This window comes from Antechinus flavipes, chromosome 4 (genome assembly GCF_016432865.1).
Source record: "Antechinus flavipes isolate AdamAnt ecotype Samford, QLD, Australia chromosome 4, AdamAnt_v2, whole genome shotgun sequence".
NCBI lineage: Eukaryota > Metazoa > Chordata > Mammalia > Dasyuromorphia > Dasyuridae > Antechinus > Antechinus flavipes.
Genome location: NC_067401.1, coordinates 116,804,332 through 116,827,111, shown reverse-complemented (window position 1 = coordinate 116,827,111; position 22,780 = coordinate 116,804,332). Strand labels below are relative to the sequence as shown.

General features: G+C 33.2%; 1 protein-coding gene across 1 annotated transcript in view; it reads left to right on the top strand.

The window, feature by feature from the left end:
* Window positions 1-22,780, top strand: part of BRIP1 (BRCA1 interacting helicase 1) — a 218,165-nt gene that overhangs the window by 52,217 nt on the left and 143,168 nt on the right. The window contains exon 7 of the mRNA XM_051994115.1: window positions 16,417-16,704. Coding sequence (XP_051850075.1) covers window positions 16,417-16,704 — 288 coding nt within the window. The remainder of the gene's footprint in view (window positions 1-16,416; window positions 16,705-22,780) is intronic.

Genomic DNA, 22,780 nt, shown 5'->3' with positions numbered 1-22,780 from the left:
TTTTCTTTCTCTTTTTAGAAATCAAATTAACCAATCATTTCTCTATTTTATTGGTTTTTGCATTGTCAGATTTTAATTTTATTTATTAGCTCCATGATTTTCTTTCAGCTTCATTAATCTCTCCTTTGATTTTGAAGATTTTCAATTTGTTGTTTAATTGGATATTTTTAATTTGTTTTTTCTAATTTTTTTTACTTGTATGCTCCATTCATTGACCTCTTTTTCTCTATTTTATTGATGTAAGCAATAGTTTTCCCCAAAGCTACATCTCATAAATTTTGGTATGTTGTCTCATTGTCATTTTCTTGAATGAAATTATTTCTGTGATTGTTTCTATGATTTGTTTTTTATGATCTGAAAAGGGTGCATTTACTATTTTTGCTTATCTTCATTTACTTGTGATGTTTTTATGCCTGAAAACATTTTTTGTGTAGGTACCATGTACTGCTAAGAAAAAGCTATATTCCTTTCTGTTCCTTTTCAGTTTTCTTTAGAAATCTGTCATATCTAACTTTTCCCAGAATTTTATCCTTCTCTTTAACTTCTTTCTTGTTTGTTGTTATTATTGTTGTTGTTGTTTGATTTATCTAGTTCTGAGAGGGGAAAGTTGAGATCCATCTCTAGTAGAGTTTTATTATTTATTTCTTCCTGTAATTCATTCAGCTTGTCCTTCAAAAATTTAGATGTCATATCATTTGGTACATATATGTAGAGGGTCACAATCAGTGGGGAAACTCTGGATAAGGTATAAGATCCTCCGGCCCATAGGGAACTTGCTAACAATGTCTGGTTTGGCTCCCCATCTCCCCTAAGGAGAGTGATAGCAGATGGAAGAGTGATAGCAGGTGGCAAACTATGTAGCAATAGCAAATTGTTTATGTAGTCCCACTTGCTCACTGTTGTTTTTGTTATATTATTAAAAGGGGAAAAGCCCTTGAAATAAACAGATTCCATTTTTCCACTATCCTCAGGAGTCCCATCTGATCACTGCTCCACTAGGATAGTATATTTTAATCACCCCAGTGTGGGGGATCTAGAAAGCAATGGTATGTTTTGTCACCTAAACTTGGGGGCTCCAGAAAGCAGGACTCAATATTTGAATCACTCCAACTTGGGGGCTCTAGAAAGCAGGACACAACCCATATATGTTTGGGATTTAAATGACTTCATTATCTATTTTTAAGTAAGATATAGTTTTTTTCTTTATTTTTTCAATTGGATCTATTTTTGCTTTTGCTTTGTCTGAGATGATAGCAACCTTTTATTTATTTATTTATTTATTTATTTTTTGCTTCAGCTTAAACATAATAGATTCTGCTCCAATCCCCTACCTTTATTCTGTATGTATCTCTTTGTTTCAAATGTGTTTCTTGTAAACAATATGGCATAGGATTCTGGTCTTTAATCCATTATGCTATCTATTTCTGTTTTATAGGTGAGTTCATCCTATTCATATTTATACTTGTGATACCTGTATTATCCTGCATGTTACTTTTGTTTATCCCCCTTTCTCTCTTAGTTGGTACCTATTCCAACAGGAATGAATGTTGATAGTTGCCCAGATTCTGACTTTAAGCAGCAGAGTTCAAGAATATTTTGGACTGCAGCTGTGACAGATGACTGACCTATGCTCACTATTTATGTGAATGGAATACCGTTAAAAGGATTGTTAGACACGGGTGCAGAGCGTACTGTCATTAGAGGTGCCAGCTGGCCCAGTCACTGGCCAAAGATTAAGGCAGACACCTACATGTTTGGTGTAGGAGGATCAATAACAGCAGAAGTTAGTGCTGCCCCTATGAAATGGACATTTGAAAATGAAAGAGGAATTTTTACTCCTTTTGTGGTTGAAAACATCCCCATCAATCTGTGGGGAAGAGACATTTTACAGCAGATACAATTACAATTAAGTACTTTGGCTTTTTAGGCAGGGCTGCTGTTGAAGGCCTGCCTGCACTCTCACCTGTTCCTATTCAGTGGAAAACGGATACACCAGTGTGGGTAGAACAGTGGCCCTTAGCTAGCGATAAAATTCAGGCCTTAGTAGATATAGTGCAAGAGCAACTTGACCAAGGACACTTACAATCTTGTCTAAGTCTTTGGAATTCTCCAGTATTTATTATAAAAAAGAAGTCTGGAAAATGGAGGATGTTGACTGATTTAAGAAAGGTTAATGAACAGATGGAAACTGTGGAAACTCTTCAGCCTGGGCTTCCATCTCCTACTCAATTGTCTAGAAAATGGCCTCTTTGGGTTATAGACATCAAGGATTGTTTCTGTTCTTTTCCTCTGTATAAGGAGGATATGAAAAGATTTGCCTTTTCAGTGCCCAGTGTTAATTTAGTTGAGCCTTATAAAAGATATGAATGGACAGTTTTGCCACAGGGAATGAATATACACAGGGAAATAGCCCTACTATGTGCCAAATGTATGTTGCTGCTGCTCTTACTTCAGTAAGAATAGCATTTCCAAAAGTAAAATTTTTACATTATATGGATGATATTTTGGGGTGTGCACCTGAGGAGCGAATGTTAGAAGCATGTCTACAAAAGACCATAGAAACACTAAGAAACTACAAACTTCATATTGCTACCAAAAAAATTCAAAGGCATGCTCCTTTTCAGTATTTAGGATATGAAGCATATCCTAAGGCACTTACAGGACAAAGGCTTTCTTTAAGAACAGAGAAGTTGAACACCTTAAATGATTTCCAAAAATTAATAGGAGATATCCAATGGATGCGTCCAGTGCTAGGCTTAACTACCAATCAATTTCAACCTCAATATGACATTTTAAGGGGAGACACTGCTTTAAATTCACCATGCCAACTTACAAAAGAAGAGCAAGAGGCTTTGAGAGAAGTTGAACTGGCTTTCAATGTGGTTGAAAGAGTCACTCAAAAACCCTATCAGGTTTTGCTAAAAAGCGGCACCCACAGCAGTCATTCATCAAGGAAACAGTGTGATAGAGTGGGTGAACCTCCCAGCACAACCAGAACAAAGCCTTACTTCTTATCCCGTGCTTGTGGCTCTAAGAGCTTCTTGCTTATATGAGCTCTCTAAAGGTGTGAACATAAGCATTGTTCCACTTAGTACCTTGTTTCAAGTTCTGGCCCATAACATCTCCTTATAAGATCAGATCAATCATACTGAACCATGCCAAATTAGATAATTATTGTCTCTATCAACTCTAATGAGTTAACACTTTGTAAAGATTCCATCATCCTTCCTCACAAGTGTTTTACTTCTGATCACCACCTTACCCAATATATTCTCCCTTTTATCAGTCTTCTGTCCATTTTCTATTGTCCTTCCCTTTTTACTTCCCTATAGGGTAAGATAGATTTCTATATCCAATTATTCTGTTTGAGCCAATTTTGATAAGAGTAGGATTTAAGCTTTGTCCATCACCTCCCACCGCTATCTTCTTCATAAAAGCCCTATCATGCCTCTTTTCTGTGGGATAATTTACCCCATTCAATTTCTCCCCTTGTTCTTCCAGTCAGCTTTCTTACCCCTTCATTTTGTTTTTGGGGTATCATTCCATTCAGGTAATTATAGTTTTTATGCCTTCTCTCTTTATATATTCCTTTTAATTGTTTATATAGTATTAAAGTTAAGAGTTACAAATGTTATCTTGACATATAGAATTATAAACAATTTAATGTAATTGAATTTCTTACATTTTCTTTCTTTCTTTTTTTTTTTTTTTTGGTAACTTTCTATCTTTTTGTTTATTTTTTATTATTAAAGCTTTTTATTTACAAAGCATATGCATGAGTAATTTTTCCAACATTGACCCTTGCACAACCTTTTGTTCCAAATTTTCCCCTTGTTTTCCTCCATCCCCTTCCCTAACTGGCAAGTAGTCCAAATATGTTAAATATGTTAAAATATATGTTAGATCCAATATATTTATACATATTTATATAGTTATCTTGTTGCACAAGAAAAATCAGATCAAGAAGGAAGAAAAAGAAAAACTGAGAAAGAAAACAAAATACAAGCAACTAACAACAGAGTGAGAGAGAATGCTATGTTGTATTCCACACTCTGTTCCCATGGGCCTCTCTCTGGGTGTGGATGGCTTTCTTCTTCACAGCACAAGTGGAACTGGTTTGAATCATGTCAGTGTTGAAGAGAGTCTTGTCCATCAGAATTGATCTTCATATAGTCTTCTTCTTGCCATGTAAAATCATCTCCTGGTTAAGCTCATTTCACTTTGCATCAGTTCATGTAAGTCTCTCCAAGCGTCTCTGGAATCATCCTGCTGGTCATTTCTTACAGAACAATAGTATTCCATAGCATTCATATACCATAACTTATTCAGCCATTCTCTAATTGATGGGCATCCACTCAGTTTCCAGTTTATTGCCACTAGAAAGAGGGGTACCATAAACATTTTTGTACATGTGGGTCCCTTTCCCTCCTTTAATATCTCTTTGGGATATAATCCCAGTAGAAACACTGCTGGGTCAAAGGGTATGCACAGTTTGATAACTTTTTGAGCATAATTCCAAATCACTCTCCAGAATGGTTGGATTCGTTCACAGTTCCATCAACAATGTATTAATGTCCCAATTTTCCCATATCCCCTCCATCATTCAGCATCACCTTTTCCTGTCATCTTAGCCAATCTGACAGGTATGTAGTGGTATCTCAGAGTTGTCTTAATTTGCATTTCTCTGATCAATAGTAATTTGGAACACCTTTTCATATGGCTACAAATAGTTTCAATTTCTTCATCTGAAAATTTGTTCATATCCTTTGACCATTTATCAATTGGAGAATGGCTTGAACTATTATAAATTTGAGTCATTTCTCTATATATTTTGGAAATGAGGCCTCTATCAGATCTTTTAGATATAAAAATGTTTTCCCAGTTTATTGCTTCCCTTCTAATCTTGTCTGCATTTGTTTTGTTTGTACAAAAGCTTTTAAACTTAATATAATCAAAATTATCTATTTCATGATCACAAAGATTTGTGATCTTTGGTCACAAATTCCTTCCTTCTCCACAAAACTGAGAGGTAAAGTATCTTATGTTCTTCTAATTTGTTTATAGTATCATTCTTTATGTCTAGATCATGTACCCATTTCGACCTTATCTTGGTATACAGTGTTAGATGTGCCTACTTTCTGCCATATTAGTTCCCAGTTTTCTCAGCAGTTTTTGTCAAATAGTGAATTCTTATTCTAAAAGCTGGAGCCTTTGGTTTGTCAAATACTAGGTTGGTATAGTCATTGGCTATTTTGTTCTGTGAACCTAACCTGTAATGGGCTGAGGCTTGAGTTGATGCACTGAGGTCCCAAGCACATGAGGCTAAATAGTAATTGGACCATACTCTATTAATATATAAGCTTGGAGAAAGAATGGCCCCCTCCCACTCTTTGTGCAAGTCCTGATGTGTTGTATAGGAAATGACGATTTTGGTGGGTGGAGGCAGGGGAGTGGAAAAGGAAAGGGAAGGAGAGACTTTTTGCATTGCCATTGCGACTACCTTTCAGCTCAGATCTCTCTCTCCTTTCTGTTTGTTTCTCTTCTTCTTTTTGCTTTTTGCTGAGGCAGTTGGGGTTAAGTGACTTGCCCATGGTCACACAACCAGGAATTGTTAAGTGTCTGAGGCTGGATTTGAACTCAGGTCCTCCTGACTTCAGGGCTGGTCAGCTCAGACCTCTCTCTCTGCTAGCTGGCTTCCTGTCGCAGCTCCCATATTGCTATCGCAATCCTTCTTGCCCATATTGCTATTGCAATCTTTTTTCACCTCTTCACTTTAGTAAAGACTGAAGATTTTCCCCTTAACCTGAGTTCCTGACTCCGGCTAATTTTAAATCCGCGGTCATTACACTAACCTATTCCACTAATCAGCTTCTCTATTTCTTAGCCAGTACCAAATAATTTTGATGACCACTGCTTTGTAATATAGTTTTAGATCTGGTACAGTTAGGCCACCTTCATTTGCTTTTCTCTTCATTAATTCCTTTGAAATTCTTATTCCTTTTGTTCTTCTAGATGAATTTTGTTATTTTTTCTAGTTTAGTAAAATAGTTTCTTGGGAGTTTGATTGGTATAGCACTAAATAAATGGATTAGTTTAGGGAATATTGTCATCTTTATTATATTCGCTTGACTTATCCACAAGTACCTGATATTTTTCCAGTTGTTTTAGATCTGACTTTATTTGTGTGGAAAGCGTTTTATAGTTTTGCTTATATAGTTCCTGATTTTCCCTTGGAAGATAGAATTTCTTACATTTTCTTGTTTCATTTTTGCTTTTTATGTTTCCCTTAAGTATTATATTTGAAAGTCAAATATTTTAATTGGCTTTGGTCCTTTAATTAAAATAGACACCTGTGCTTTACTCCTGATTTTGTTAGAAAGGTTATAGGGTTTCTTTATAATATATAATGTTGATTCTTAATTTTAGATAGATTTTGTTACTTATCATTGATATGTTTTTAGTCATATCTGACTCTTTTTAGGATTTTTGTGGTGAAGATATTGAAGTGGTTTGGCATTTTCTTCTCAAAATGATTTTACAGATGAGGAAACAGAGGCAGACAGGGTTAAATGATTAGCCAGGGTCACACAGCAAGCAAGTGTCTGAGGTAAATTTGAACTCTGGTCTTTTTGACTCTAAGCCTGAAACTCTATCCACTGCATTACCTAGTTGCCCATTTTTAACAAGATTTTTATCATCTTCAGGAAGGTCCATGGGTTCCTATTCATTAAAAAAATTTTTTTAATTGGCATGAATAATATATTTGTCAAAAGCTCTTTCTGTATTTATTGAATAATCATATGATTTTTATTATTTTTCATAATGTTATAGTCTATCAGGTTTATAGTTTTCTTAATAGTCAAGGAATCCTGCATTCTTGATATATAGTCAGCCTGGTCATGTAACAAAGTTCTTTTTTTGTTTTGCCTTTCCCTGGTTTAGGAATTGAAACCATATTTGTATTGCAGAAAGAATTTGTTAGTATTTAAAAATTTTTTTTGGTTGAGGCAATTGGAGTTAAGTGACTTGCCCAGGGTCACACAGCTAGGAAGTGTTGAGTGTCTGAGACCAGATTTGAACTCAGGTCCTCCTGACTTCAGAGCTGGTGCTCTATCCACTGTACCACCTAGCTGCCCCAAGAATTTGTTAGTATTTAATAATTTTTCCTTTATTTTCTCTTCATGTGTTGTCAGGTCTTCTTTTTCCATTTTTTTTAGTATTGATTCTGCCCCCCTAAATAATTATCTAATGATTAGTTTTTCAAAAAATATTTATTAGTTTTATGCGTAATTTTTTTATTTTCAAGGATTTTTTGATATTATTTGAATTTTTTTATTTTGAAAGTTTAAAGAATTTTTTTAGTTGCATGACAAATTGATTCGTATGTCCTGTCTCTTTTTTTGTTAATGAAAGCATTTATAGATATATATTTTCCCCAGTGGACTGTTTTGGCTGCTTCTCAAAAATTTTGTCAGCTTATTTCCTTGTTATCATTTTCTTGGCTGAAAACATCTGTTGTTTCTATATTTTGTTGTTTGACTAACATTCTTTAGGATTAAGTTATTTTTTTCTATTAAAATGTTAATCCTTTCTTTAAAGGTTCCTTCTTGTTTGTAATTTTTATTGTGTTGTGGTCAGTAGAGAATAAACTTAATATTTTTACTTCACCACATTTCTTTAGACGTTTAATGCTTTAGCAGTCAGTTTTTGTAAAGGTGTCATAAAATAGCTAAGATTTATCTTTATCTAGATATCAATATGGACACACATAGCGTTTTTACTTTCTATTTCTATTTAATAATCACCAGAAATCTGTCTTTGCCAACTAAAAATATTCTATTCAGGTCCTTAACTTTTTTTTAGCTATCTTTTTGTCCAAAACGGGATCATTGAGGTTCTCAATATTTGTAATTTTGTTTATTTCCCTGATTTTCAATTAGTTTTTCCTTTTAGTATTTAAACATAATTTTATTTGGTGAATATATATTAAGTATTGCTATTATTTCATTGTCTATGGTGCCTTTGAACATAATGCAATTTCCTTTTTTTCTTTTGTGTCTTTTTACAATTATTTCTTCTGAGATTGTTATCCTTGCTTTTTTGAGTCAATCCGAAGCATAAATATTCTTCCATTCTCTAATTTAAATCTTTGTGAAACTTTATTTCAAGTGTGTTTCTTATAAACATACTACTGGATTCTGCTTTCTAATCCAGTTGGTTATCTCATTCTGTTTTTATAGGTGAAATCATCTTTGCTAAAGATGAAAGCTAATTATGCATTTTTCTCCATCGTACTTTTATTCTTTTTTCCTCTTTTTGTCCCACTTCCTTTCCCTACTCTTTACAGAGAAGAAATTGATAAAAGAATGGATGTGATCAATGTTAGTGATCTGTAAGTGAAGCAATATGTTTTGATATCACTTCTCCTCTTGCCCAAAACCTGAATGCTGGTTGCTTTGTTTTGTTTTTTCTTTTTAGAACTCCTTTTATGAGATTGGGACTGTTCCATCTCTCTTGAGCATCTCTCTTATCTTTACCTCCCTCTGCCTGTTTTCCTGTTGAGTTTAACATTACACAGCAAATTTTTTGTGTAAGTGTAGTTTGTTTGCCTCAGTTTCCTGATCTGAAAAATTGGATTAATAGTAGTACCTACCTCTCTCAGGATTATTGTGAGGATCAAATAAGACAATAATTTGAAATGTTTAGCATAATGTCTAGCTAGCATTTAGTAAGTGCTACATAAATGATGATTTTTATTATTATTGTTATATCCCTTTTTACTTCCTTTAAGACCACTAAAACCTAGACCCTTAATCTTATTTCATCATCCTTTTGTCCTTGAAATAATTTTGCTTCTCAAAATACTTGTTTTTTAGTCCCTAGTATAAAGTAAGCCCTTCATCCTCATTTAACCTCTTCCAATTACTCAAATATACTTAATTTTTTTTTTTGACTCCCATATTTGCAGTCCAGATTTTTTATTCAGCTACTGATTTTTCCTCAGGAATACTTGAAAATCCTATGTGTGTATACTCAATCTTCCCTCCCTCACTTCCTCTCTCCCTCTTTCCTTCCCCCCTCCCTCCTTTCCTTCTTTCCCTTCCTTCTTTCCTCCTTTCCTCCCTTTCCTCCCTTCTTCCTTTCCTTCCTTTCCTCCCTTCTTCCCTTTCTCCCTTCCCCTCTCTCCCTTTTCCCCTTCCCCTTTCTCCCTGCCTTCTTTCCTCTTTCTGTCTCTCTTTTTCTCTTCCTGTCTTTCTCTTTCCTTCTCCTATTTCCTTAGGAAATGACTGGTGGATTCATTCTGTTATTTCATTGCTTTCCTAGTTCTAATAAGCTTGGGATGTTTTCCTTTAAGATTTCTTGAAATGGAATGCTTAGAGTTTTTATATCATTTTTAGGGAATCTGATGTCTCTCAAATTTTCTTTTACCTGTTTTCAAAGTCAGTTGATTTTGGTAATTGATACCTTGCATTTTCATCTCTCCTTTCACTTTAAAAATTTTGCTCTGCTCTTTGTTGTTATTTCATAGAGTCTGCATCGTTCTTGAATTCTGCTTGATTCATTCTAACTTTAAGGGAATCCAATATTTGGTAAAGAAGCACTTGTTTTTCCAAGATATTTATTCTTCATTTAATTCTTTCCTTCAAAGCTATTATTTGACCTATAATATTTTTTAAGAAAATCTTTTGGAAAGAAGTTTTTTTCCTTCATTTCTTCAAGGTGAAATTGTAGGCTTTGTGGCCAAGCCATTTTTATTCCCCCTCTTGCCCGCCATGACTCTACTTGTGATTGTTGTGAAGTTACTCTCTTCTTCTGGGTTTATCTCTTGGGATCTATCGATTTATTGGGATTTATTGATTTCTACATGTTCTTCTGGGTCTTTTTATCTTTATCCCTATTTCTAGTTTCTGATTTAGGATGTCACCACATCCAGATTCTGCCGTTTTCTATTCTTCCTACACTTTTGAATGGCATGGATAGGACCATAATTCCCTAATGAACTTCATGGATTCCTGCCACTGGCTTCTACTTCTCTTTGTGTGTTTAGTATGCTGGCAGATTTCAGTATCCCTGGTCAGGCTATGCCCATGATCTGCCATCTTTCTCCCCCTCTCTTCCTTTTACACCTCTCCCTCCCCCCCAAAGCTTTCTTAGTGAAGGTACTGCTATGGCTTGGTTTAGGGTACTAGCATAAACTTCCAGACTGTTTATTTGTGAGTCTGTTGCCTTTCCTGGAACGATTACTTTCCCAGCATCTACAGTTTTTTGCTGTCTTTTTGTGCAGTCTTGGGTTTTATGATATTTCTATTTTTCCATTTGTCTTCCTCATTTTTTTTTTTTTTATTGGTAGGGAGAGATCCTATACCTAGTCCCTGTTGCCTTCCTACTCCTTTTAAAACTGAAAAAAGGAAGGAAAAAAACCCAAAACTACATAACAAATATGCATAGACCAGGAAAATAAAATCTTACATTAACTATTTCCAGAAATATCTGTCTCCTTTTCCATTTTAAGTACAGTATTTCTCTAAGTATAATACGCCTTCTCTTTGGTCCTCTGGAATTGTAGCTTTCCATTTCATTGATGAGAGTTCTTAAGTATTTCAAATTTGTTTGTATTTATAATGTTGTTGTATAAATTGTTTTCATAGTTCTACTTTCTTCATTCTTTATCAGTTCATATGAGTCTTTCCAAGTCTCTCTGAAATTGTTTTGTCATTTCTTGCAGCATAGTAATACTCTATTACATTAATATATCTTAATTTGTTCCATCTTTGCCCAGTTGATATGTCATTCCTTTCAAAGATCTATTCAAGTTTAATAACATGACTTCTTTCTCCCTGGTTAGTGAAAATGATTTATAATTGTTTTTTCTTTATCATTCATTTTCCAAAAATACTTCATTGTACTTAAACAGAATGATTATATTTAAGGAGCATAAATTTGTGGATATTTATCTGTAGCCTGTTTAAACTTCCTTCTAATCATAGTTATGTAAAAGGAATAGGACAAGAAACAAAGAAGTGGGCTTTTTTTGAAAAACAGAATCATTGTGATCTTTTTTATCTTCTCCCATATATCAAGTAATGGTCATTGTTGTCACAATCATCATCAGTGTGGTGATGATGTAGTGGTAGTAGTAGTAATAATAATATACACTTGCATAGGTTTTTAATTTTATTTTTATTTTCAGTTCTAGATTTTTGACTCCACTCCTGTAGAGAGCTGGAACTCTGGAAAAGTATACTTGAAATATACTTACAACAGGGTGTTTACTCAGTGTGATTGATGAGATAATGATTCTCTAGTTCATATATACTTATTACTTAGTGTGATATAGTGATGTACTGGTTGTACAGTTGGCACATGCTCAGTGTGCTGTAGTGATGCAATTGTACTAAGGTATTTAAGGGCTGAGAAGACTGGAGACAGGAGAGAGTGTGTATGTGCTTGAGCTCAGACTCCAGACTCCATCCCTGATCATCCTCATGGTGACTCTCCTGCTAAGACCAAGGCTTGTCCAGAGGTCCTTCCGGAAGCTAGCCTGGACATTATATACTCCCTCCCCCTGTTACACTCAATACACATATGAAGTCATGTAAAACATAGTTCTATATTACATAGGGTTTTAAGGTTTATAAAACATTTAATACTCATCTGATAAACCTGTGAAAGAGGAAGTACACCTAATATTTTCTCCATTTTATGAACTAGAAAAGTAGAGTTTAGAGAAATCGACATGCCCAGATTCATATAGATAGGGAAAGATTCAACAAGTTTATTTTTGTTCCAAGTAAAATGCTCTTCCATTATACCATTATGCTGTGGAGGTAAGAGATCAAAATGATCATTTAAGTGGAGGAAATTGTGTATGAATGTTTCTGGCAGCTAAAATTCCAAGATGAATTTTGGCTGCTGAGGGAACCGTGATTTTAAATTATTGGTTAGATCAACTCAACAGTCATACCCTTTAGGCACTTCTTTTTCTGACTCACTTAAAAGATCAGGTTGAGTTTCCTTGCCTTTGCTTAAAATTAAAAGGTTCTAGAAATTCCTTGGTTGTGAGGAAAAAAAGCAGTCTCCTAAAGTCAGATTCTGCCACCCAGCACAGCCACATGCAACTTCTGGAGATTGCAAGTTATTAGGAAGCCTTTGTGTTTATCTGACTTGACCTGGAGCTAAATTGGCTGTGAATGAATAATTTCAATATCTTTAGCCGACTCATATGGTAACAGTATGTTTATCAGAAGAAGGCTGATTGACAATTTTATCCCCTCAGAACAGACCAACAAGCTTACTTGTCAATTTACATCTCTGCTAATGGCTAAGAAAAATGATAAGTTAATAGTTAGCATTATTAAATTTGTAAGTGCTTATTGGTGTAAGACTCCTGAACCAGAGGGAGTCTATACAGAGAGCTATATAGACCTATATAGAGGTCTTACTCTCTTGAATGTACTGGGAGACATAATATTTTTCACCAAGACCTTTACCTACTTTTCTGTAACTTTGAAAGTCACTGACTTTTATAGTGTTCTTTGCAATTGAGAATAACATTTTCTGCTACCTTACTTGAGACATTAATTTCTTTCCATTTTCCATTTCATGTTGATAATTTCCACGTTAGTTCAAATATAAGCCACATTTTCCCTTCAAGTCTTGCATATGCAAAAACTGAATTCACTCTTGGCAAGAAAGTGGCAACAAAAATGATAGAACTGTGATGATACATATTATTTTGATTCAATAGATATAAGACAAGCAGTAAATATGTATTTAAACACCAATTTTATATAATATTTTAAAGTATATATACATATTTATGTCTATATGTGTGTGCTTGTATATACATACATGAAAAAGGAAATGTATATATGCACACACATACAATATATCATTTAATATAGTACATGTATTCCTACCTATCTATACATATATATATGTATATATATACACATATATATACATATATATAATATATGCATGCATGCATGTACATTCTTATAGGTATATGCATATGTATGAATAACTTTTTTTTTTTTTAATCGCATTGTAGCTAGTGGCCTAATTTTGTACCGCTATGATATATAATACTATAAAGTACTTCCTAAATATACATGACTGTATCTCTTATATGTTTATTTGTTTAAACATTTTCATTTATACATTTTTCTTTTATATAACAATTCTGGATCTACGCTATTATTTCTCTCCTCCCTCCCCCTCCTCCCCCACCCCTTCCTAATCCAAGTTAGTTTTCCCATGTATCAAAGGGGAAAAATAGGTTAAACAATATCATCAGAGACATTGATCATATCTGATACATATGCAATGTCACATACCCAGAACCTCCCCTCCCCTACCTTTTTTGGGTACGGAATTAGTTGTTATTGCATAACATTCATATATTTCATTTTATTATTCTTATCATTTTATTGTAATCATTGTGTATTTTACCCTTGTGTTTATAACACTTCAACTCATAAATATCCTTACATAATTTTTAAAAAAATTTCTTATATTCATTTTTTACAATGCATGTACTATTGCATTACATTCATACGTCACTGTTTGTTTAGTCATTCCTTAATAATGGATACCCACTTTATTTCCATTTCATTATTATCACAAAAGATGTTACTAGGAATAACTTAATAAATTTTATATCTTTCTTTTTGTCTTTGACCTCCTTGAGATATATGTCATAGTAGGGATATCTGTGTCAAGGAGCATATTGAATCAATTTTTTTTCTCGCAGTTCTAGATTGTTTTCTAGAATGGTTGGATCAATTTGTAGCTCTATTGGTGTTGTGGTACTGTGCATCAAAGAATTTAACTGGAGTTTAACTGTTAGTAGGAACATATGTCTTAAGAAAGAAATTGTTCTTTGATAATAAGTGAAGAAATCTTCCTACTTTCTGTTTCCACTTTTCATTCACTGTACTATTACTAAGGAATTTCTCTATTGTTCTAGCATGTTAGACTAACATGTTAATCTCTTTATAATCTCCTCCATGATGCAGTATATGTTTACCAAAAAGAAACGACAAAATATTGCATGCTTAAAAGTTTCAAAATTAAAAAGTACTGTAGTGAGGGTAGGTTTTTTGAAGTTAGTTCTAAACTTTGAATCCTTTGAAGCTTGTAGCTGCTAAACATTTATTTGACCAACCCCCAAAGTATAAACTCACTACTGTGAGTGATAAGATTTACTTTAAAAAAAATAATAAAATTGAAATAAAAGTTTGAAATGTAAAACATGTGGCAAAAAAAGTTATTACTTAAGTTTAGCTGTTGAAAGAATTATATCCAATAGCTAATATTTCTATACCCTGGGAAAGCACACTGTTCTAGATTACCTTTGTGTTTTTATTTACTCTTTGCATTTAATGAAACATTGGGGCCTACCTCTCTTCTCCCATGAAGGATGAATTTTGCTATAGTATTAACAGGGGAAAGCTGAATTAAATGAAAAGATTGAGTATAGATTTAAAAGTCTGATGTATGAAAAAGTAAACTGATTCTGTTGCTTAAAGTTACATTAATTCTTTTAATATGTTAATTAGTGTGATCATTTCAAAGAGAAAAAAAGAATTTGGTCAGAAATATCATGATATAATTTGCATTCCAGTTTTCTGTGTGACCATAAACTGAGTCGGATATTGCCACATATGTAACATACACCACATGTCAGCTGTTTCCTGCCTCACTGCTGACAAGAGCCCCATTCATAACTTCTCTTTTTATCCTTTCAGTGAATAAGTAATTATTCAATATAGAAGGCAGGATATTTGGAACTAGCTATTTAATGTGGCAGCACACTGTAATGAAATCTGCTGTTACTGGCAACCTGATAGGAGAGTGTAACAATTCCAGCATGGCTGAAACTTTATCTGCTTTGACGGGACTGTTTATTTGGCACATCAGTGAACCTTTTATCCCAGTGAGTGACAGATCTAGAAGGGTCACATTTACATCCATTCTATCATGTATTGTCATATTTAATGGCGGACAAGGTTGAGTGGGATCGGGAGTAATTTGAACTTGCTTTTCCACAGAGTAGAGGCTAAAAGACAGCTTGATCTCCCATATTGTGGTGTAACACATGCCATGACTTAGCATTTGTTTATGAAGGATAATCTTACTGATTACAATTAAAAAAATCTTTGAACTGTCAAATATAGCATATTGCTCTCTGTCCTATTAAACTAAAACCTTCCAATATGAACTCTCTTAGATTCATGTGCTGTTTAGCTTTTTCACTCCAGTGAAAAATCCTACAATCAGGCTTTTCACAGACTTTATACCTTTTCACTTTATTTCTCTCACATGAATCTGTAGTCTGCTACTTTTGTCTCAGAGGCTGAGGGAGGAAAGGGAACTATGCTTAAGGACCAAGAAGTGGGAAAAGCCAGTTGGGTTCTGTAATGCAGTGTTGGAATTTTTTTCTTTTCCAGGATTCAGTTCCTTATAATTATGAACCATGAAATACTTGGTAAGAAGTAAGATGAATATTAAACTATGTAGCTAATGTTGCCTTTTGGTGAGATTATGAAGAAACAGGCTAGACTGCGGTAGACTGTTTCAGTGGATAGAATTTTCATCTGAAAAAGATAAAAACCTCTTCAGAACAATAATTTGATATGTTTAGGAATTTTTTAAAAAAGCTATTCTGTATGATAATGGGAAAGAATTTCCATGAAGAGTAATTAAATTTCAGCTATATTAGCATCAAATAAACAATCTTTATTCCTTGTCAAAATTAATACTATTTTATTAACCTTTCTATTTTTGCTAGAATGAATCTTACAGTATTTTCTAGGTTTGTCTTTTTTCCCAAAAGCTAAAGTTGTCCATTTTGATGTCTTTGTGGCAAAATGACATTAAGTTCTTCTTTTGTAAATTGTATAAAGAAAACTTTGTTTTTGTTTTACTGGAAAATTATAGCATATTTGTCTTAGCTCTGGCTTGGTTAGAATCTTTTCTATTGAGCCATATTATAAACATAAAATAGTAAAATGATCGTAGCAAAGAATTCACTTGAATTAAGCCAATGCTAGGATTAATACCTTTTTTCTTAATGTATTTTTAATGGGAAAGATATGAATGATTACACCTTGACTGTTAAAGTCAAAATATAATTTTGTGTCTAAGGTTCAGTATAATTATATAAAATTTGTTGGAAGTTCTTTTTAGATTGGCAAAGGACCAATCTTAAGTGTAGTTTATATTTTACTTGTAATATGGACTTATGCTCACATGTTCTTTTTTATGTTTTATTCATTTTGGAAGGAAATTTAGATCTTTTTAAAAACTTGTTTTTACTTGACAGTTGTGATTCATTTCTTGATCATTTTGTAATAGATTTTATGAGGGCATTATAGAGAGTAATATTACAAACTTTTTTTGTTGTTACAGATTCCTGGTCCTTGTACTCGCTGTTCCTGTTCCACTAAAAATGAGAAAAGTCAAGATGATAATATAACAAAGAAAGAACATGGGGGAATATACAAGACACCTAAAATATTTTTTGGGACTCGTACACATAAACAGATAGCTCAGATTACTAGAGAACTGCGGAGGACAGCATATTCTGGGGTCCGAATGACTATTCTTTCTAGCAGGGATCATACTTGTGTCCATCCTGAAGTAATCGGTAATTTCAACAGGAATGAAAAATGTATGGAGCTGATGGATGGAAAAAATGTGAGTAACCCAGTTTTGAATTTTTAGGAAAGAATAAGGCATGAAATTTTCAAGATGTGTACATTTATATTTAGGATAATAAGTCAACCTTAATAACTTATTAAATCCTCATGAACAAAGTGAGTATCTGCAAGGACTAATTCATAAAAAAAGATTTATTATCAGTAAATCTTCATTTTTATCACAGTACATTAAAATTGTAAGACTTAGGACTAAAGCTAATATTTTAGTTTGATTTCTAAGCCATATGTTCATTTGAAAAAGTTCTAATTCTTTCTGCTCTCATATAAATGTTTTCAGTTCTCAGGTTATTAGAAGTTACCAAATCTTATGCTTTTAAATGGTATTGATCCAAGTACATTCAATTAGTTTATCTTGAAAATGAAAAAAAATATTTTGATTAGTTAGATTTTATCTTTATTTCTACCAAGTGTAAAATAATCATTTTAGTTGAATGGAAAATGTTGCTATAAGTATTTGTTTTAAAATTGAGTTTATTACTTTGTCTCTGAAAACTTTTTTTTAGTATAAATGGATGAAATACTTTTTAAAAAATTATGAGAGGTATTGAGATTTTCTTGAAAAATTTAGAAAAACCTATATTCGGCTTGGGTGTATTATAAAAGAAAATCTTACTAATTTATATGAGATTTTATAACTTGGTTGTAAATTCATTTGGGAATCTATATTCTAGTACAGTTACGAGTTAGCTACATTGCTTAATATTTTACATCTGGAATTATATCCAGCAATCAGTTAGAGAGGTACCTTGGATGAAAGAGCATTGGTAACATATGCAGAATGTGTAATATCTTATGGAAGTAATGTTATCTTTCACCTAAACTTTTAATCAAATCAAGGTAATGTTGGTCATACCCAGAAGCCTTTGGATAAAGGTCTCTAAAGTTTAATTTCATCTATTACATTTTTTTTCTGTATGACTTGAGTACCCTACTTTTCTTTTTTAGTATTGTTATTTGTTAGATAGCGATAAATAAGTGAATCTACTTAATCTTCAAAATAATCTTAAGTGAATTAAAAAATTTTGAGAATATGGAATAAGTTCTAAATAGTTATTTATTCAAAAACACAGTGGATGAATAGAAGAAACATGAATGAGAGTCTTAAGACTTTTTTTCAATATATTGTGGAAACTGACTGGCTGTTAATTTGTCTTAAATTCTTTCTTACATATAAGGAACTTTGAAATTTTCTATTCTGACATTTCTTTTGAGGAAATTCCTCACCAGATATTTTTTGAAAAAATATATATTTGTATGTTATACAAAGAAAGAAATACAAAAATGACCAAGTAGAGACAGAACTCACCTAATTATTCAGACCAGAAATTCTATTTTAGACTTCCCCAATAAATTCTAGATATTGATCTGCAAAATTCCTAAAATGTTTAAAAAAATTTTTTTACAACAAAAGTTTTTTTTTAATTATAGCTTTTTATTTACAAAACATATGCATGTTTTTCAATATTGACCCTTGCAAAACCTGTTCCAAATTTTCCCCTCTTTCCCCCCCACCCCTTCTCTCAGATGGCAGGTAGTCCAATACATGTTAAATATGTTAAAATATATGTTAAATCCAATATGTATATACATATTTATACAATTATCTTGCTGCACAAGAAAAATCAGAGCTAGGGGAAAAAAAAACCTGAGAAGGAAAGCAAAAATGCAAGCAAATAATGACAGAAAAAGAGACAGTGAAAATGCTATATAATAAAACTTGAAAAAAGCATCATGTTATCATTATTGCTTTGCTTTCATTTATGGAAATGTTATCAAGTTACTAACTTTGTCTTCAATCATGTCCCATCAATTAAACTTTAAAAATTTGGGAATATATGCATTGTTTAAGACTTTTTAATCAGCTTTCCCTCAAAAGTTAGAACTCAACAGACTTAGTCATGGATGATTGATTTTGTTCTTATTTGTGATGAATATTCAATAATTGTAGTAAATAATGGAAATCACCTATAAAATAAGTAATTAGAGGCAATATTTGGGATTTTGCTAATATTTCATATCATTTATTTTCAATTAGTGATAGTATTTCTATAACAAAAATACAAGTAGTTGGAGACACCTTGTCATTATTATGGACACTGGTAAATGTCAGCATTATTTTGTCACCTACTATCATATAATTTAAATTTATTTCATGCATTTACAATTTTCAAGTTATTTTTGTCTAGTAGTTAATTGTCTTTCACTGTACCTGCCAACCTAACCTGGTGGGTGTGAACACTGAACTTTTCTTGCTCCTGGACCTTTAGGGTAATTTGGTATTGTAATGAGGACCAATTACACTGTCACTGTAGGTGTCTGTATTTACTGAACTTGTTTCACCAAAGTGGGAAGATAAATAGATATCTGACAGTTTGAATAAAAAGAGCTGGAAGTGTGATAACACTTCAGTGACAGCCTTTGGATTGTGTTACACTTAAAATGGATGAGCTTTTCTGCTTTTGCTATCAGTCTTAGCGTGGGTGTTGGTCTAAATGCCCTCAAAGTGTAAACTTTCTGATTTTTGGCTTGATCAGAGAGGACATGTGTTTTTGTTCACTGTTTCCTTTGCTGAAGTACTTTTCAGGAAAAAGAAGTCAATTGGCTATATGAAATTAGCCTTTGTTTAGTTTAAGAAAACAAATTTAATTAGATCCAGGTGTATAAACACTAACAAATTAAATGTATAGGAGTATAGGCGTGGCTACCCTTTGCCAATCAAAGTGAGATTTCTCATTGTGCTACTTTGAGAGCTGAGAGTCCTCAAAGTATAGAGTCTTAGAGGCTGGCTTTCCAACCCTAGAACTTCCCATGTATTAGATATTCACCTGGTGTGTGCAACTTTCCTGGTACACATCTTGTCCATGAATTAGCTTTCAAGACCAGTGGAGAAGAGACTATGAAGATGGTTAAAAGGCAGATTAGATGAATGTTACTTTGTCAAGTGCACTTTGCATGACAAATCTTTCACGTCTGACTTTTTTTTTTTTAATTGCACAACAACCATATAGGTTGTCAATGCTAGGAAGGGACCCTGGAGATCATCCAGTTGGACTTGCTCAGCTTACAGTGGGAAGTAGCTCTAGAGAGAGAAAATGATTTGTCCAAAATTGCCCAGCTATGTAGTGACAGAACTCAGGTATCCTGAGTCTTAGTTAAATTCTTTTAATTTAAGGATTACATGGTACAATAGAGCACCAGATCTGGAATCAGAAAGATCTGAGTTCAAATGTAGCCTGAGAAACTTATTAGCTACATGACCCAGATAGGTTACTTACACTCTGTTTGCCTCAGTTTCTTCAATTGTAAATTGGAGATACTACTAGCACCTACTTTCCAGAGTTGTTATGAGGATTGAGCTGATATATTTAAAATGCTTAGCACAGTGTCTGATGTGTAGTAATCTTACATTCCTCCTTCTTTGCTTACCACTACAGCACGGGAATGGGCTACTAAATTAGGGGTACCTATCAGTTCTGTGATCGCTTTTGCTATCTTTTCGTATATACAGGGAAGAGTAAAAACTCATATTTTCCATTGCTGTGGTAGGAACTAGTCTAACCATTCATTCTTATATAAGAAGGAAAAGTTATAAAGGATGATAGAAGAGGGGAACCAAAAAGAAAAAAATATTTTTGTAGGTGGAAGCTGACATAGTAGGAAAAAGAGCATGGGTATAGAGGAATGAACATTTTGTAGAAAATGAATCGAACAAAGAAGATTCTGTAATTCTTTGTATTCAGGCATTTTTTTCCTGGAATGTAGACTGAACAGGTAGAATCAGGGCATCTTTGGATGAATTATTCATACTCTATTCTTTACATTTTATATGTGAGTGTGTGTGTGTGTGTGTGTGTGTGTGTGTGTATGTGTAGTTCATGTACTTTGAATAGATCTTTCCTTTGGTTGTAAATAATGAGATATACATATCTGGCATAGTGATGATAATAGGTAAACCACTTATGTCCTCTCTGTAGAAAATATTTCAGACCACTTTTTATTATTTTCAGTGTTGTTCAAGACACTAATGGCAATTCCCTGCTTAGCAGTCCCTTCTAATATGAAGAAAAATGGTAATAATACTAATAGCAAAATATGTAGCATCGTCTTTGTGCCATGCACTCTGCTAAGCCCTTTACAAACATCTCATTTAATTCTAACAAACAAACCTGAGATGAAGGTGCTATCATTTTCCCCATTTTTTGGTAATTGAAAAAACTGAAACAAATCGAAGTTACTTGCCCAGAGTACTACAGCTAGGAAGTATCTTGTGTTTGAATTCAGATTTCTCTCACTCCAGGCCCTCTGCTCTTTTGTCTTGTATTATCTAGCTATCTCAGTGATATGGGTAAAGTTAATTGATTAATTCATAGTTCATGGATGTATAATCTTTTTAAATAGTATTTTATTTTTCCAAGTACATGCAAAAATAGTTTTTAAAATTCACCTTTGTAAAATCTTGTTTTGCAAGTTTTTCTCCTTCTTTCACACCTCTCCCCTAGACAACAAGCAGTCCAATATAGGTTAAAAATATGCAATTCTTCTAAGCAAATTATAGATCTATAATCTTATCATGGTAGACATTCTTTACACTGGTGCTTTTTTCATTCTTTGTTTTTTTCTATATTTTTTAAAATTAAAAAACTTTAAATTCAACTAGTAAACATTTATTTTTTTTTTTTAGCCCCATTCCTGGGGAGGGAGAGCAGAAAGGAAGGAATCTTGTGACATATATGTATAGTCTTTGTATGTCTTCTCATTCTTAAAATCCTTGAATATGTTTACTGCAGATACATCACCTGACACCCATCCAAAGTGTTTGGGGCCTTCTTTTATATCTTTTGAAGAGGGCATATGACCAATCTATCTTTTTTTCTCATCCCTTTTGCTACATAATTGGCCCATCCCTTTTTCAATCTTAGATTTCTTGGATGATATCCTTTATTTCATGTCTCCTATACTATTCTCTGTTGTGCTATGTGGCAACTTATTCATATATTCCTATATGTTCCCTTTTTACTAAGGGATACTCACAATATACGTGTTAACTAATTTTCATCCTACTTAATTCATTTATCCATCCATGTTACCATCTGCTCTACCATTGCTACCTTATTCCTATATGGACTGACTCCTTTATAACACAGTACCTTAAAAATACATGCCTCAGTCCCTGGGAAAGTTAATCCATTTAATTTTGTATCTAATTGTGTTGATTATGGATTGAATGAGTATAAACAGACTATATCTAGCCAGCCCTTTGACTGTACTTCAATTTCATTTTCAAATTTCATTCTGCAATCCATCCACATGGGCACATTGCCACCTCATACATGGCCGCCTCACACATAGACCTAACTTGCTGTGGGCACAGTAACCAAATCAATAGCCCTGTTGCTTTTGAGAAGAACATTTGATTGACTGCTTTGAGGTTCTTCTACTCATCTCTGTGACTCTGTTGACCAAAGTACCCCTTGGCCATCTTCTCTTATATTTATTGTCTCCTTTTAAAAGTAAGTTCCTGGAAGATAAGGACTTCTAAGTTGTTTTTTTTTTTTTTTTTTTTAATTTGTAACCCAATGTTTAGCACAGTGCACATAGTAGGCCCTTAATATATGCTCTCTTATTTATTCATAAAGATTTTTAAAAATGGAAAATGTAGTCCTATGGGTTGGTAGTTATTGCTGGTTCTTTTGTTTCTTTTTTTCTTCTCTTTTTAAAAAAGTAGCATTAATATCCATACTTTTTACCAAGCTTCTTGTTTTAGGTTCCCAAACACTCTCAGTGTTGTTGTCTCCATCACAGACCTCGTCAGTATTTAGCTAATCTCTTCTTCTTCTTCTTCTTCTTTTTTTTTTTTTAATATCCTTTCTGTTTCCTAATGTGGTAGTCCTTCTGTCATTGTCAGTAAGTATTTGTTATAACAATCTTGACAAGTTTTTTGCATTTCTCATCAGTTCCTTGTCTTCTATTTTTGTCCTTTCATTATCTCTGTGTGATTTGGCTGCATTTGATTTCACCATAAACTTTCTGTGAATTTGCTTCTACTGTTTGCT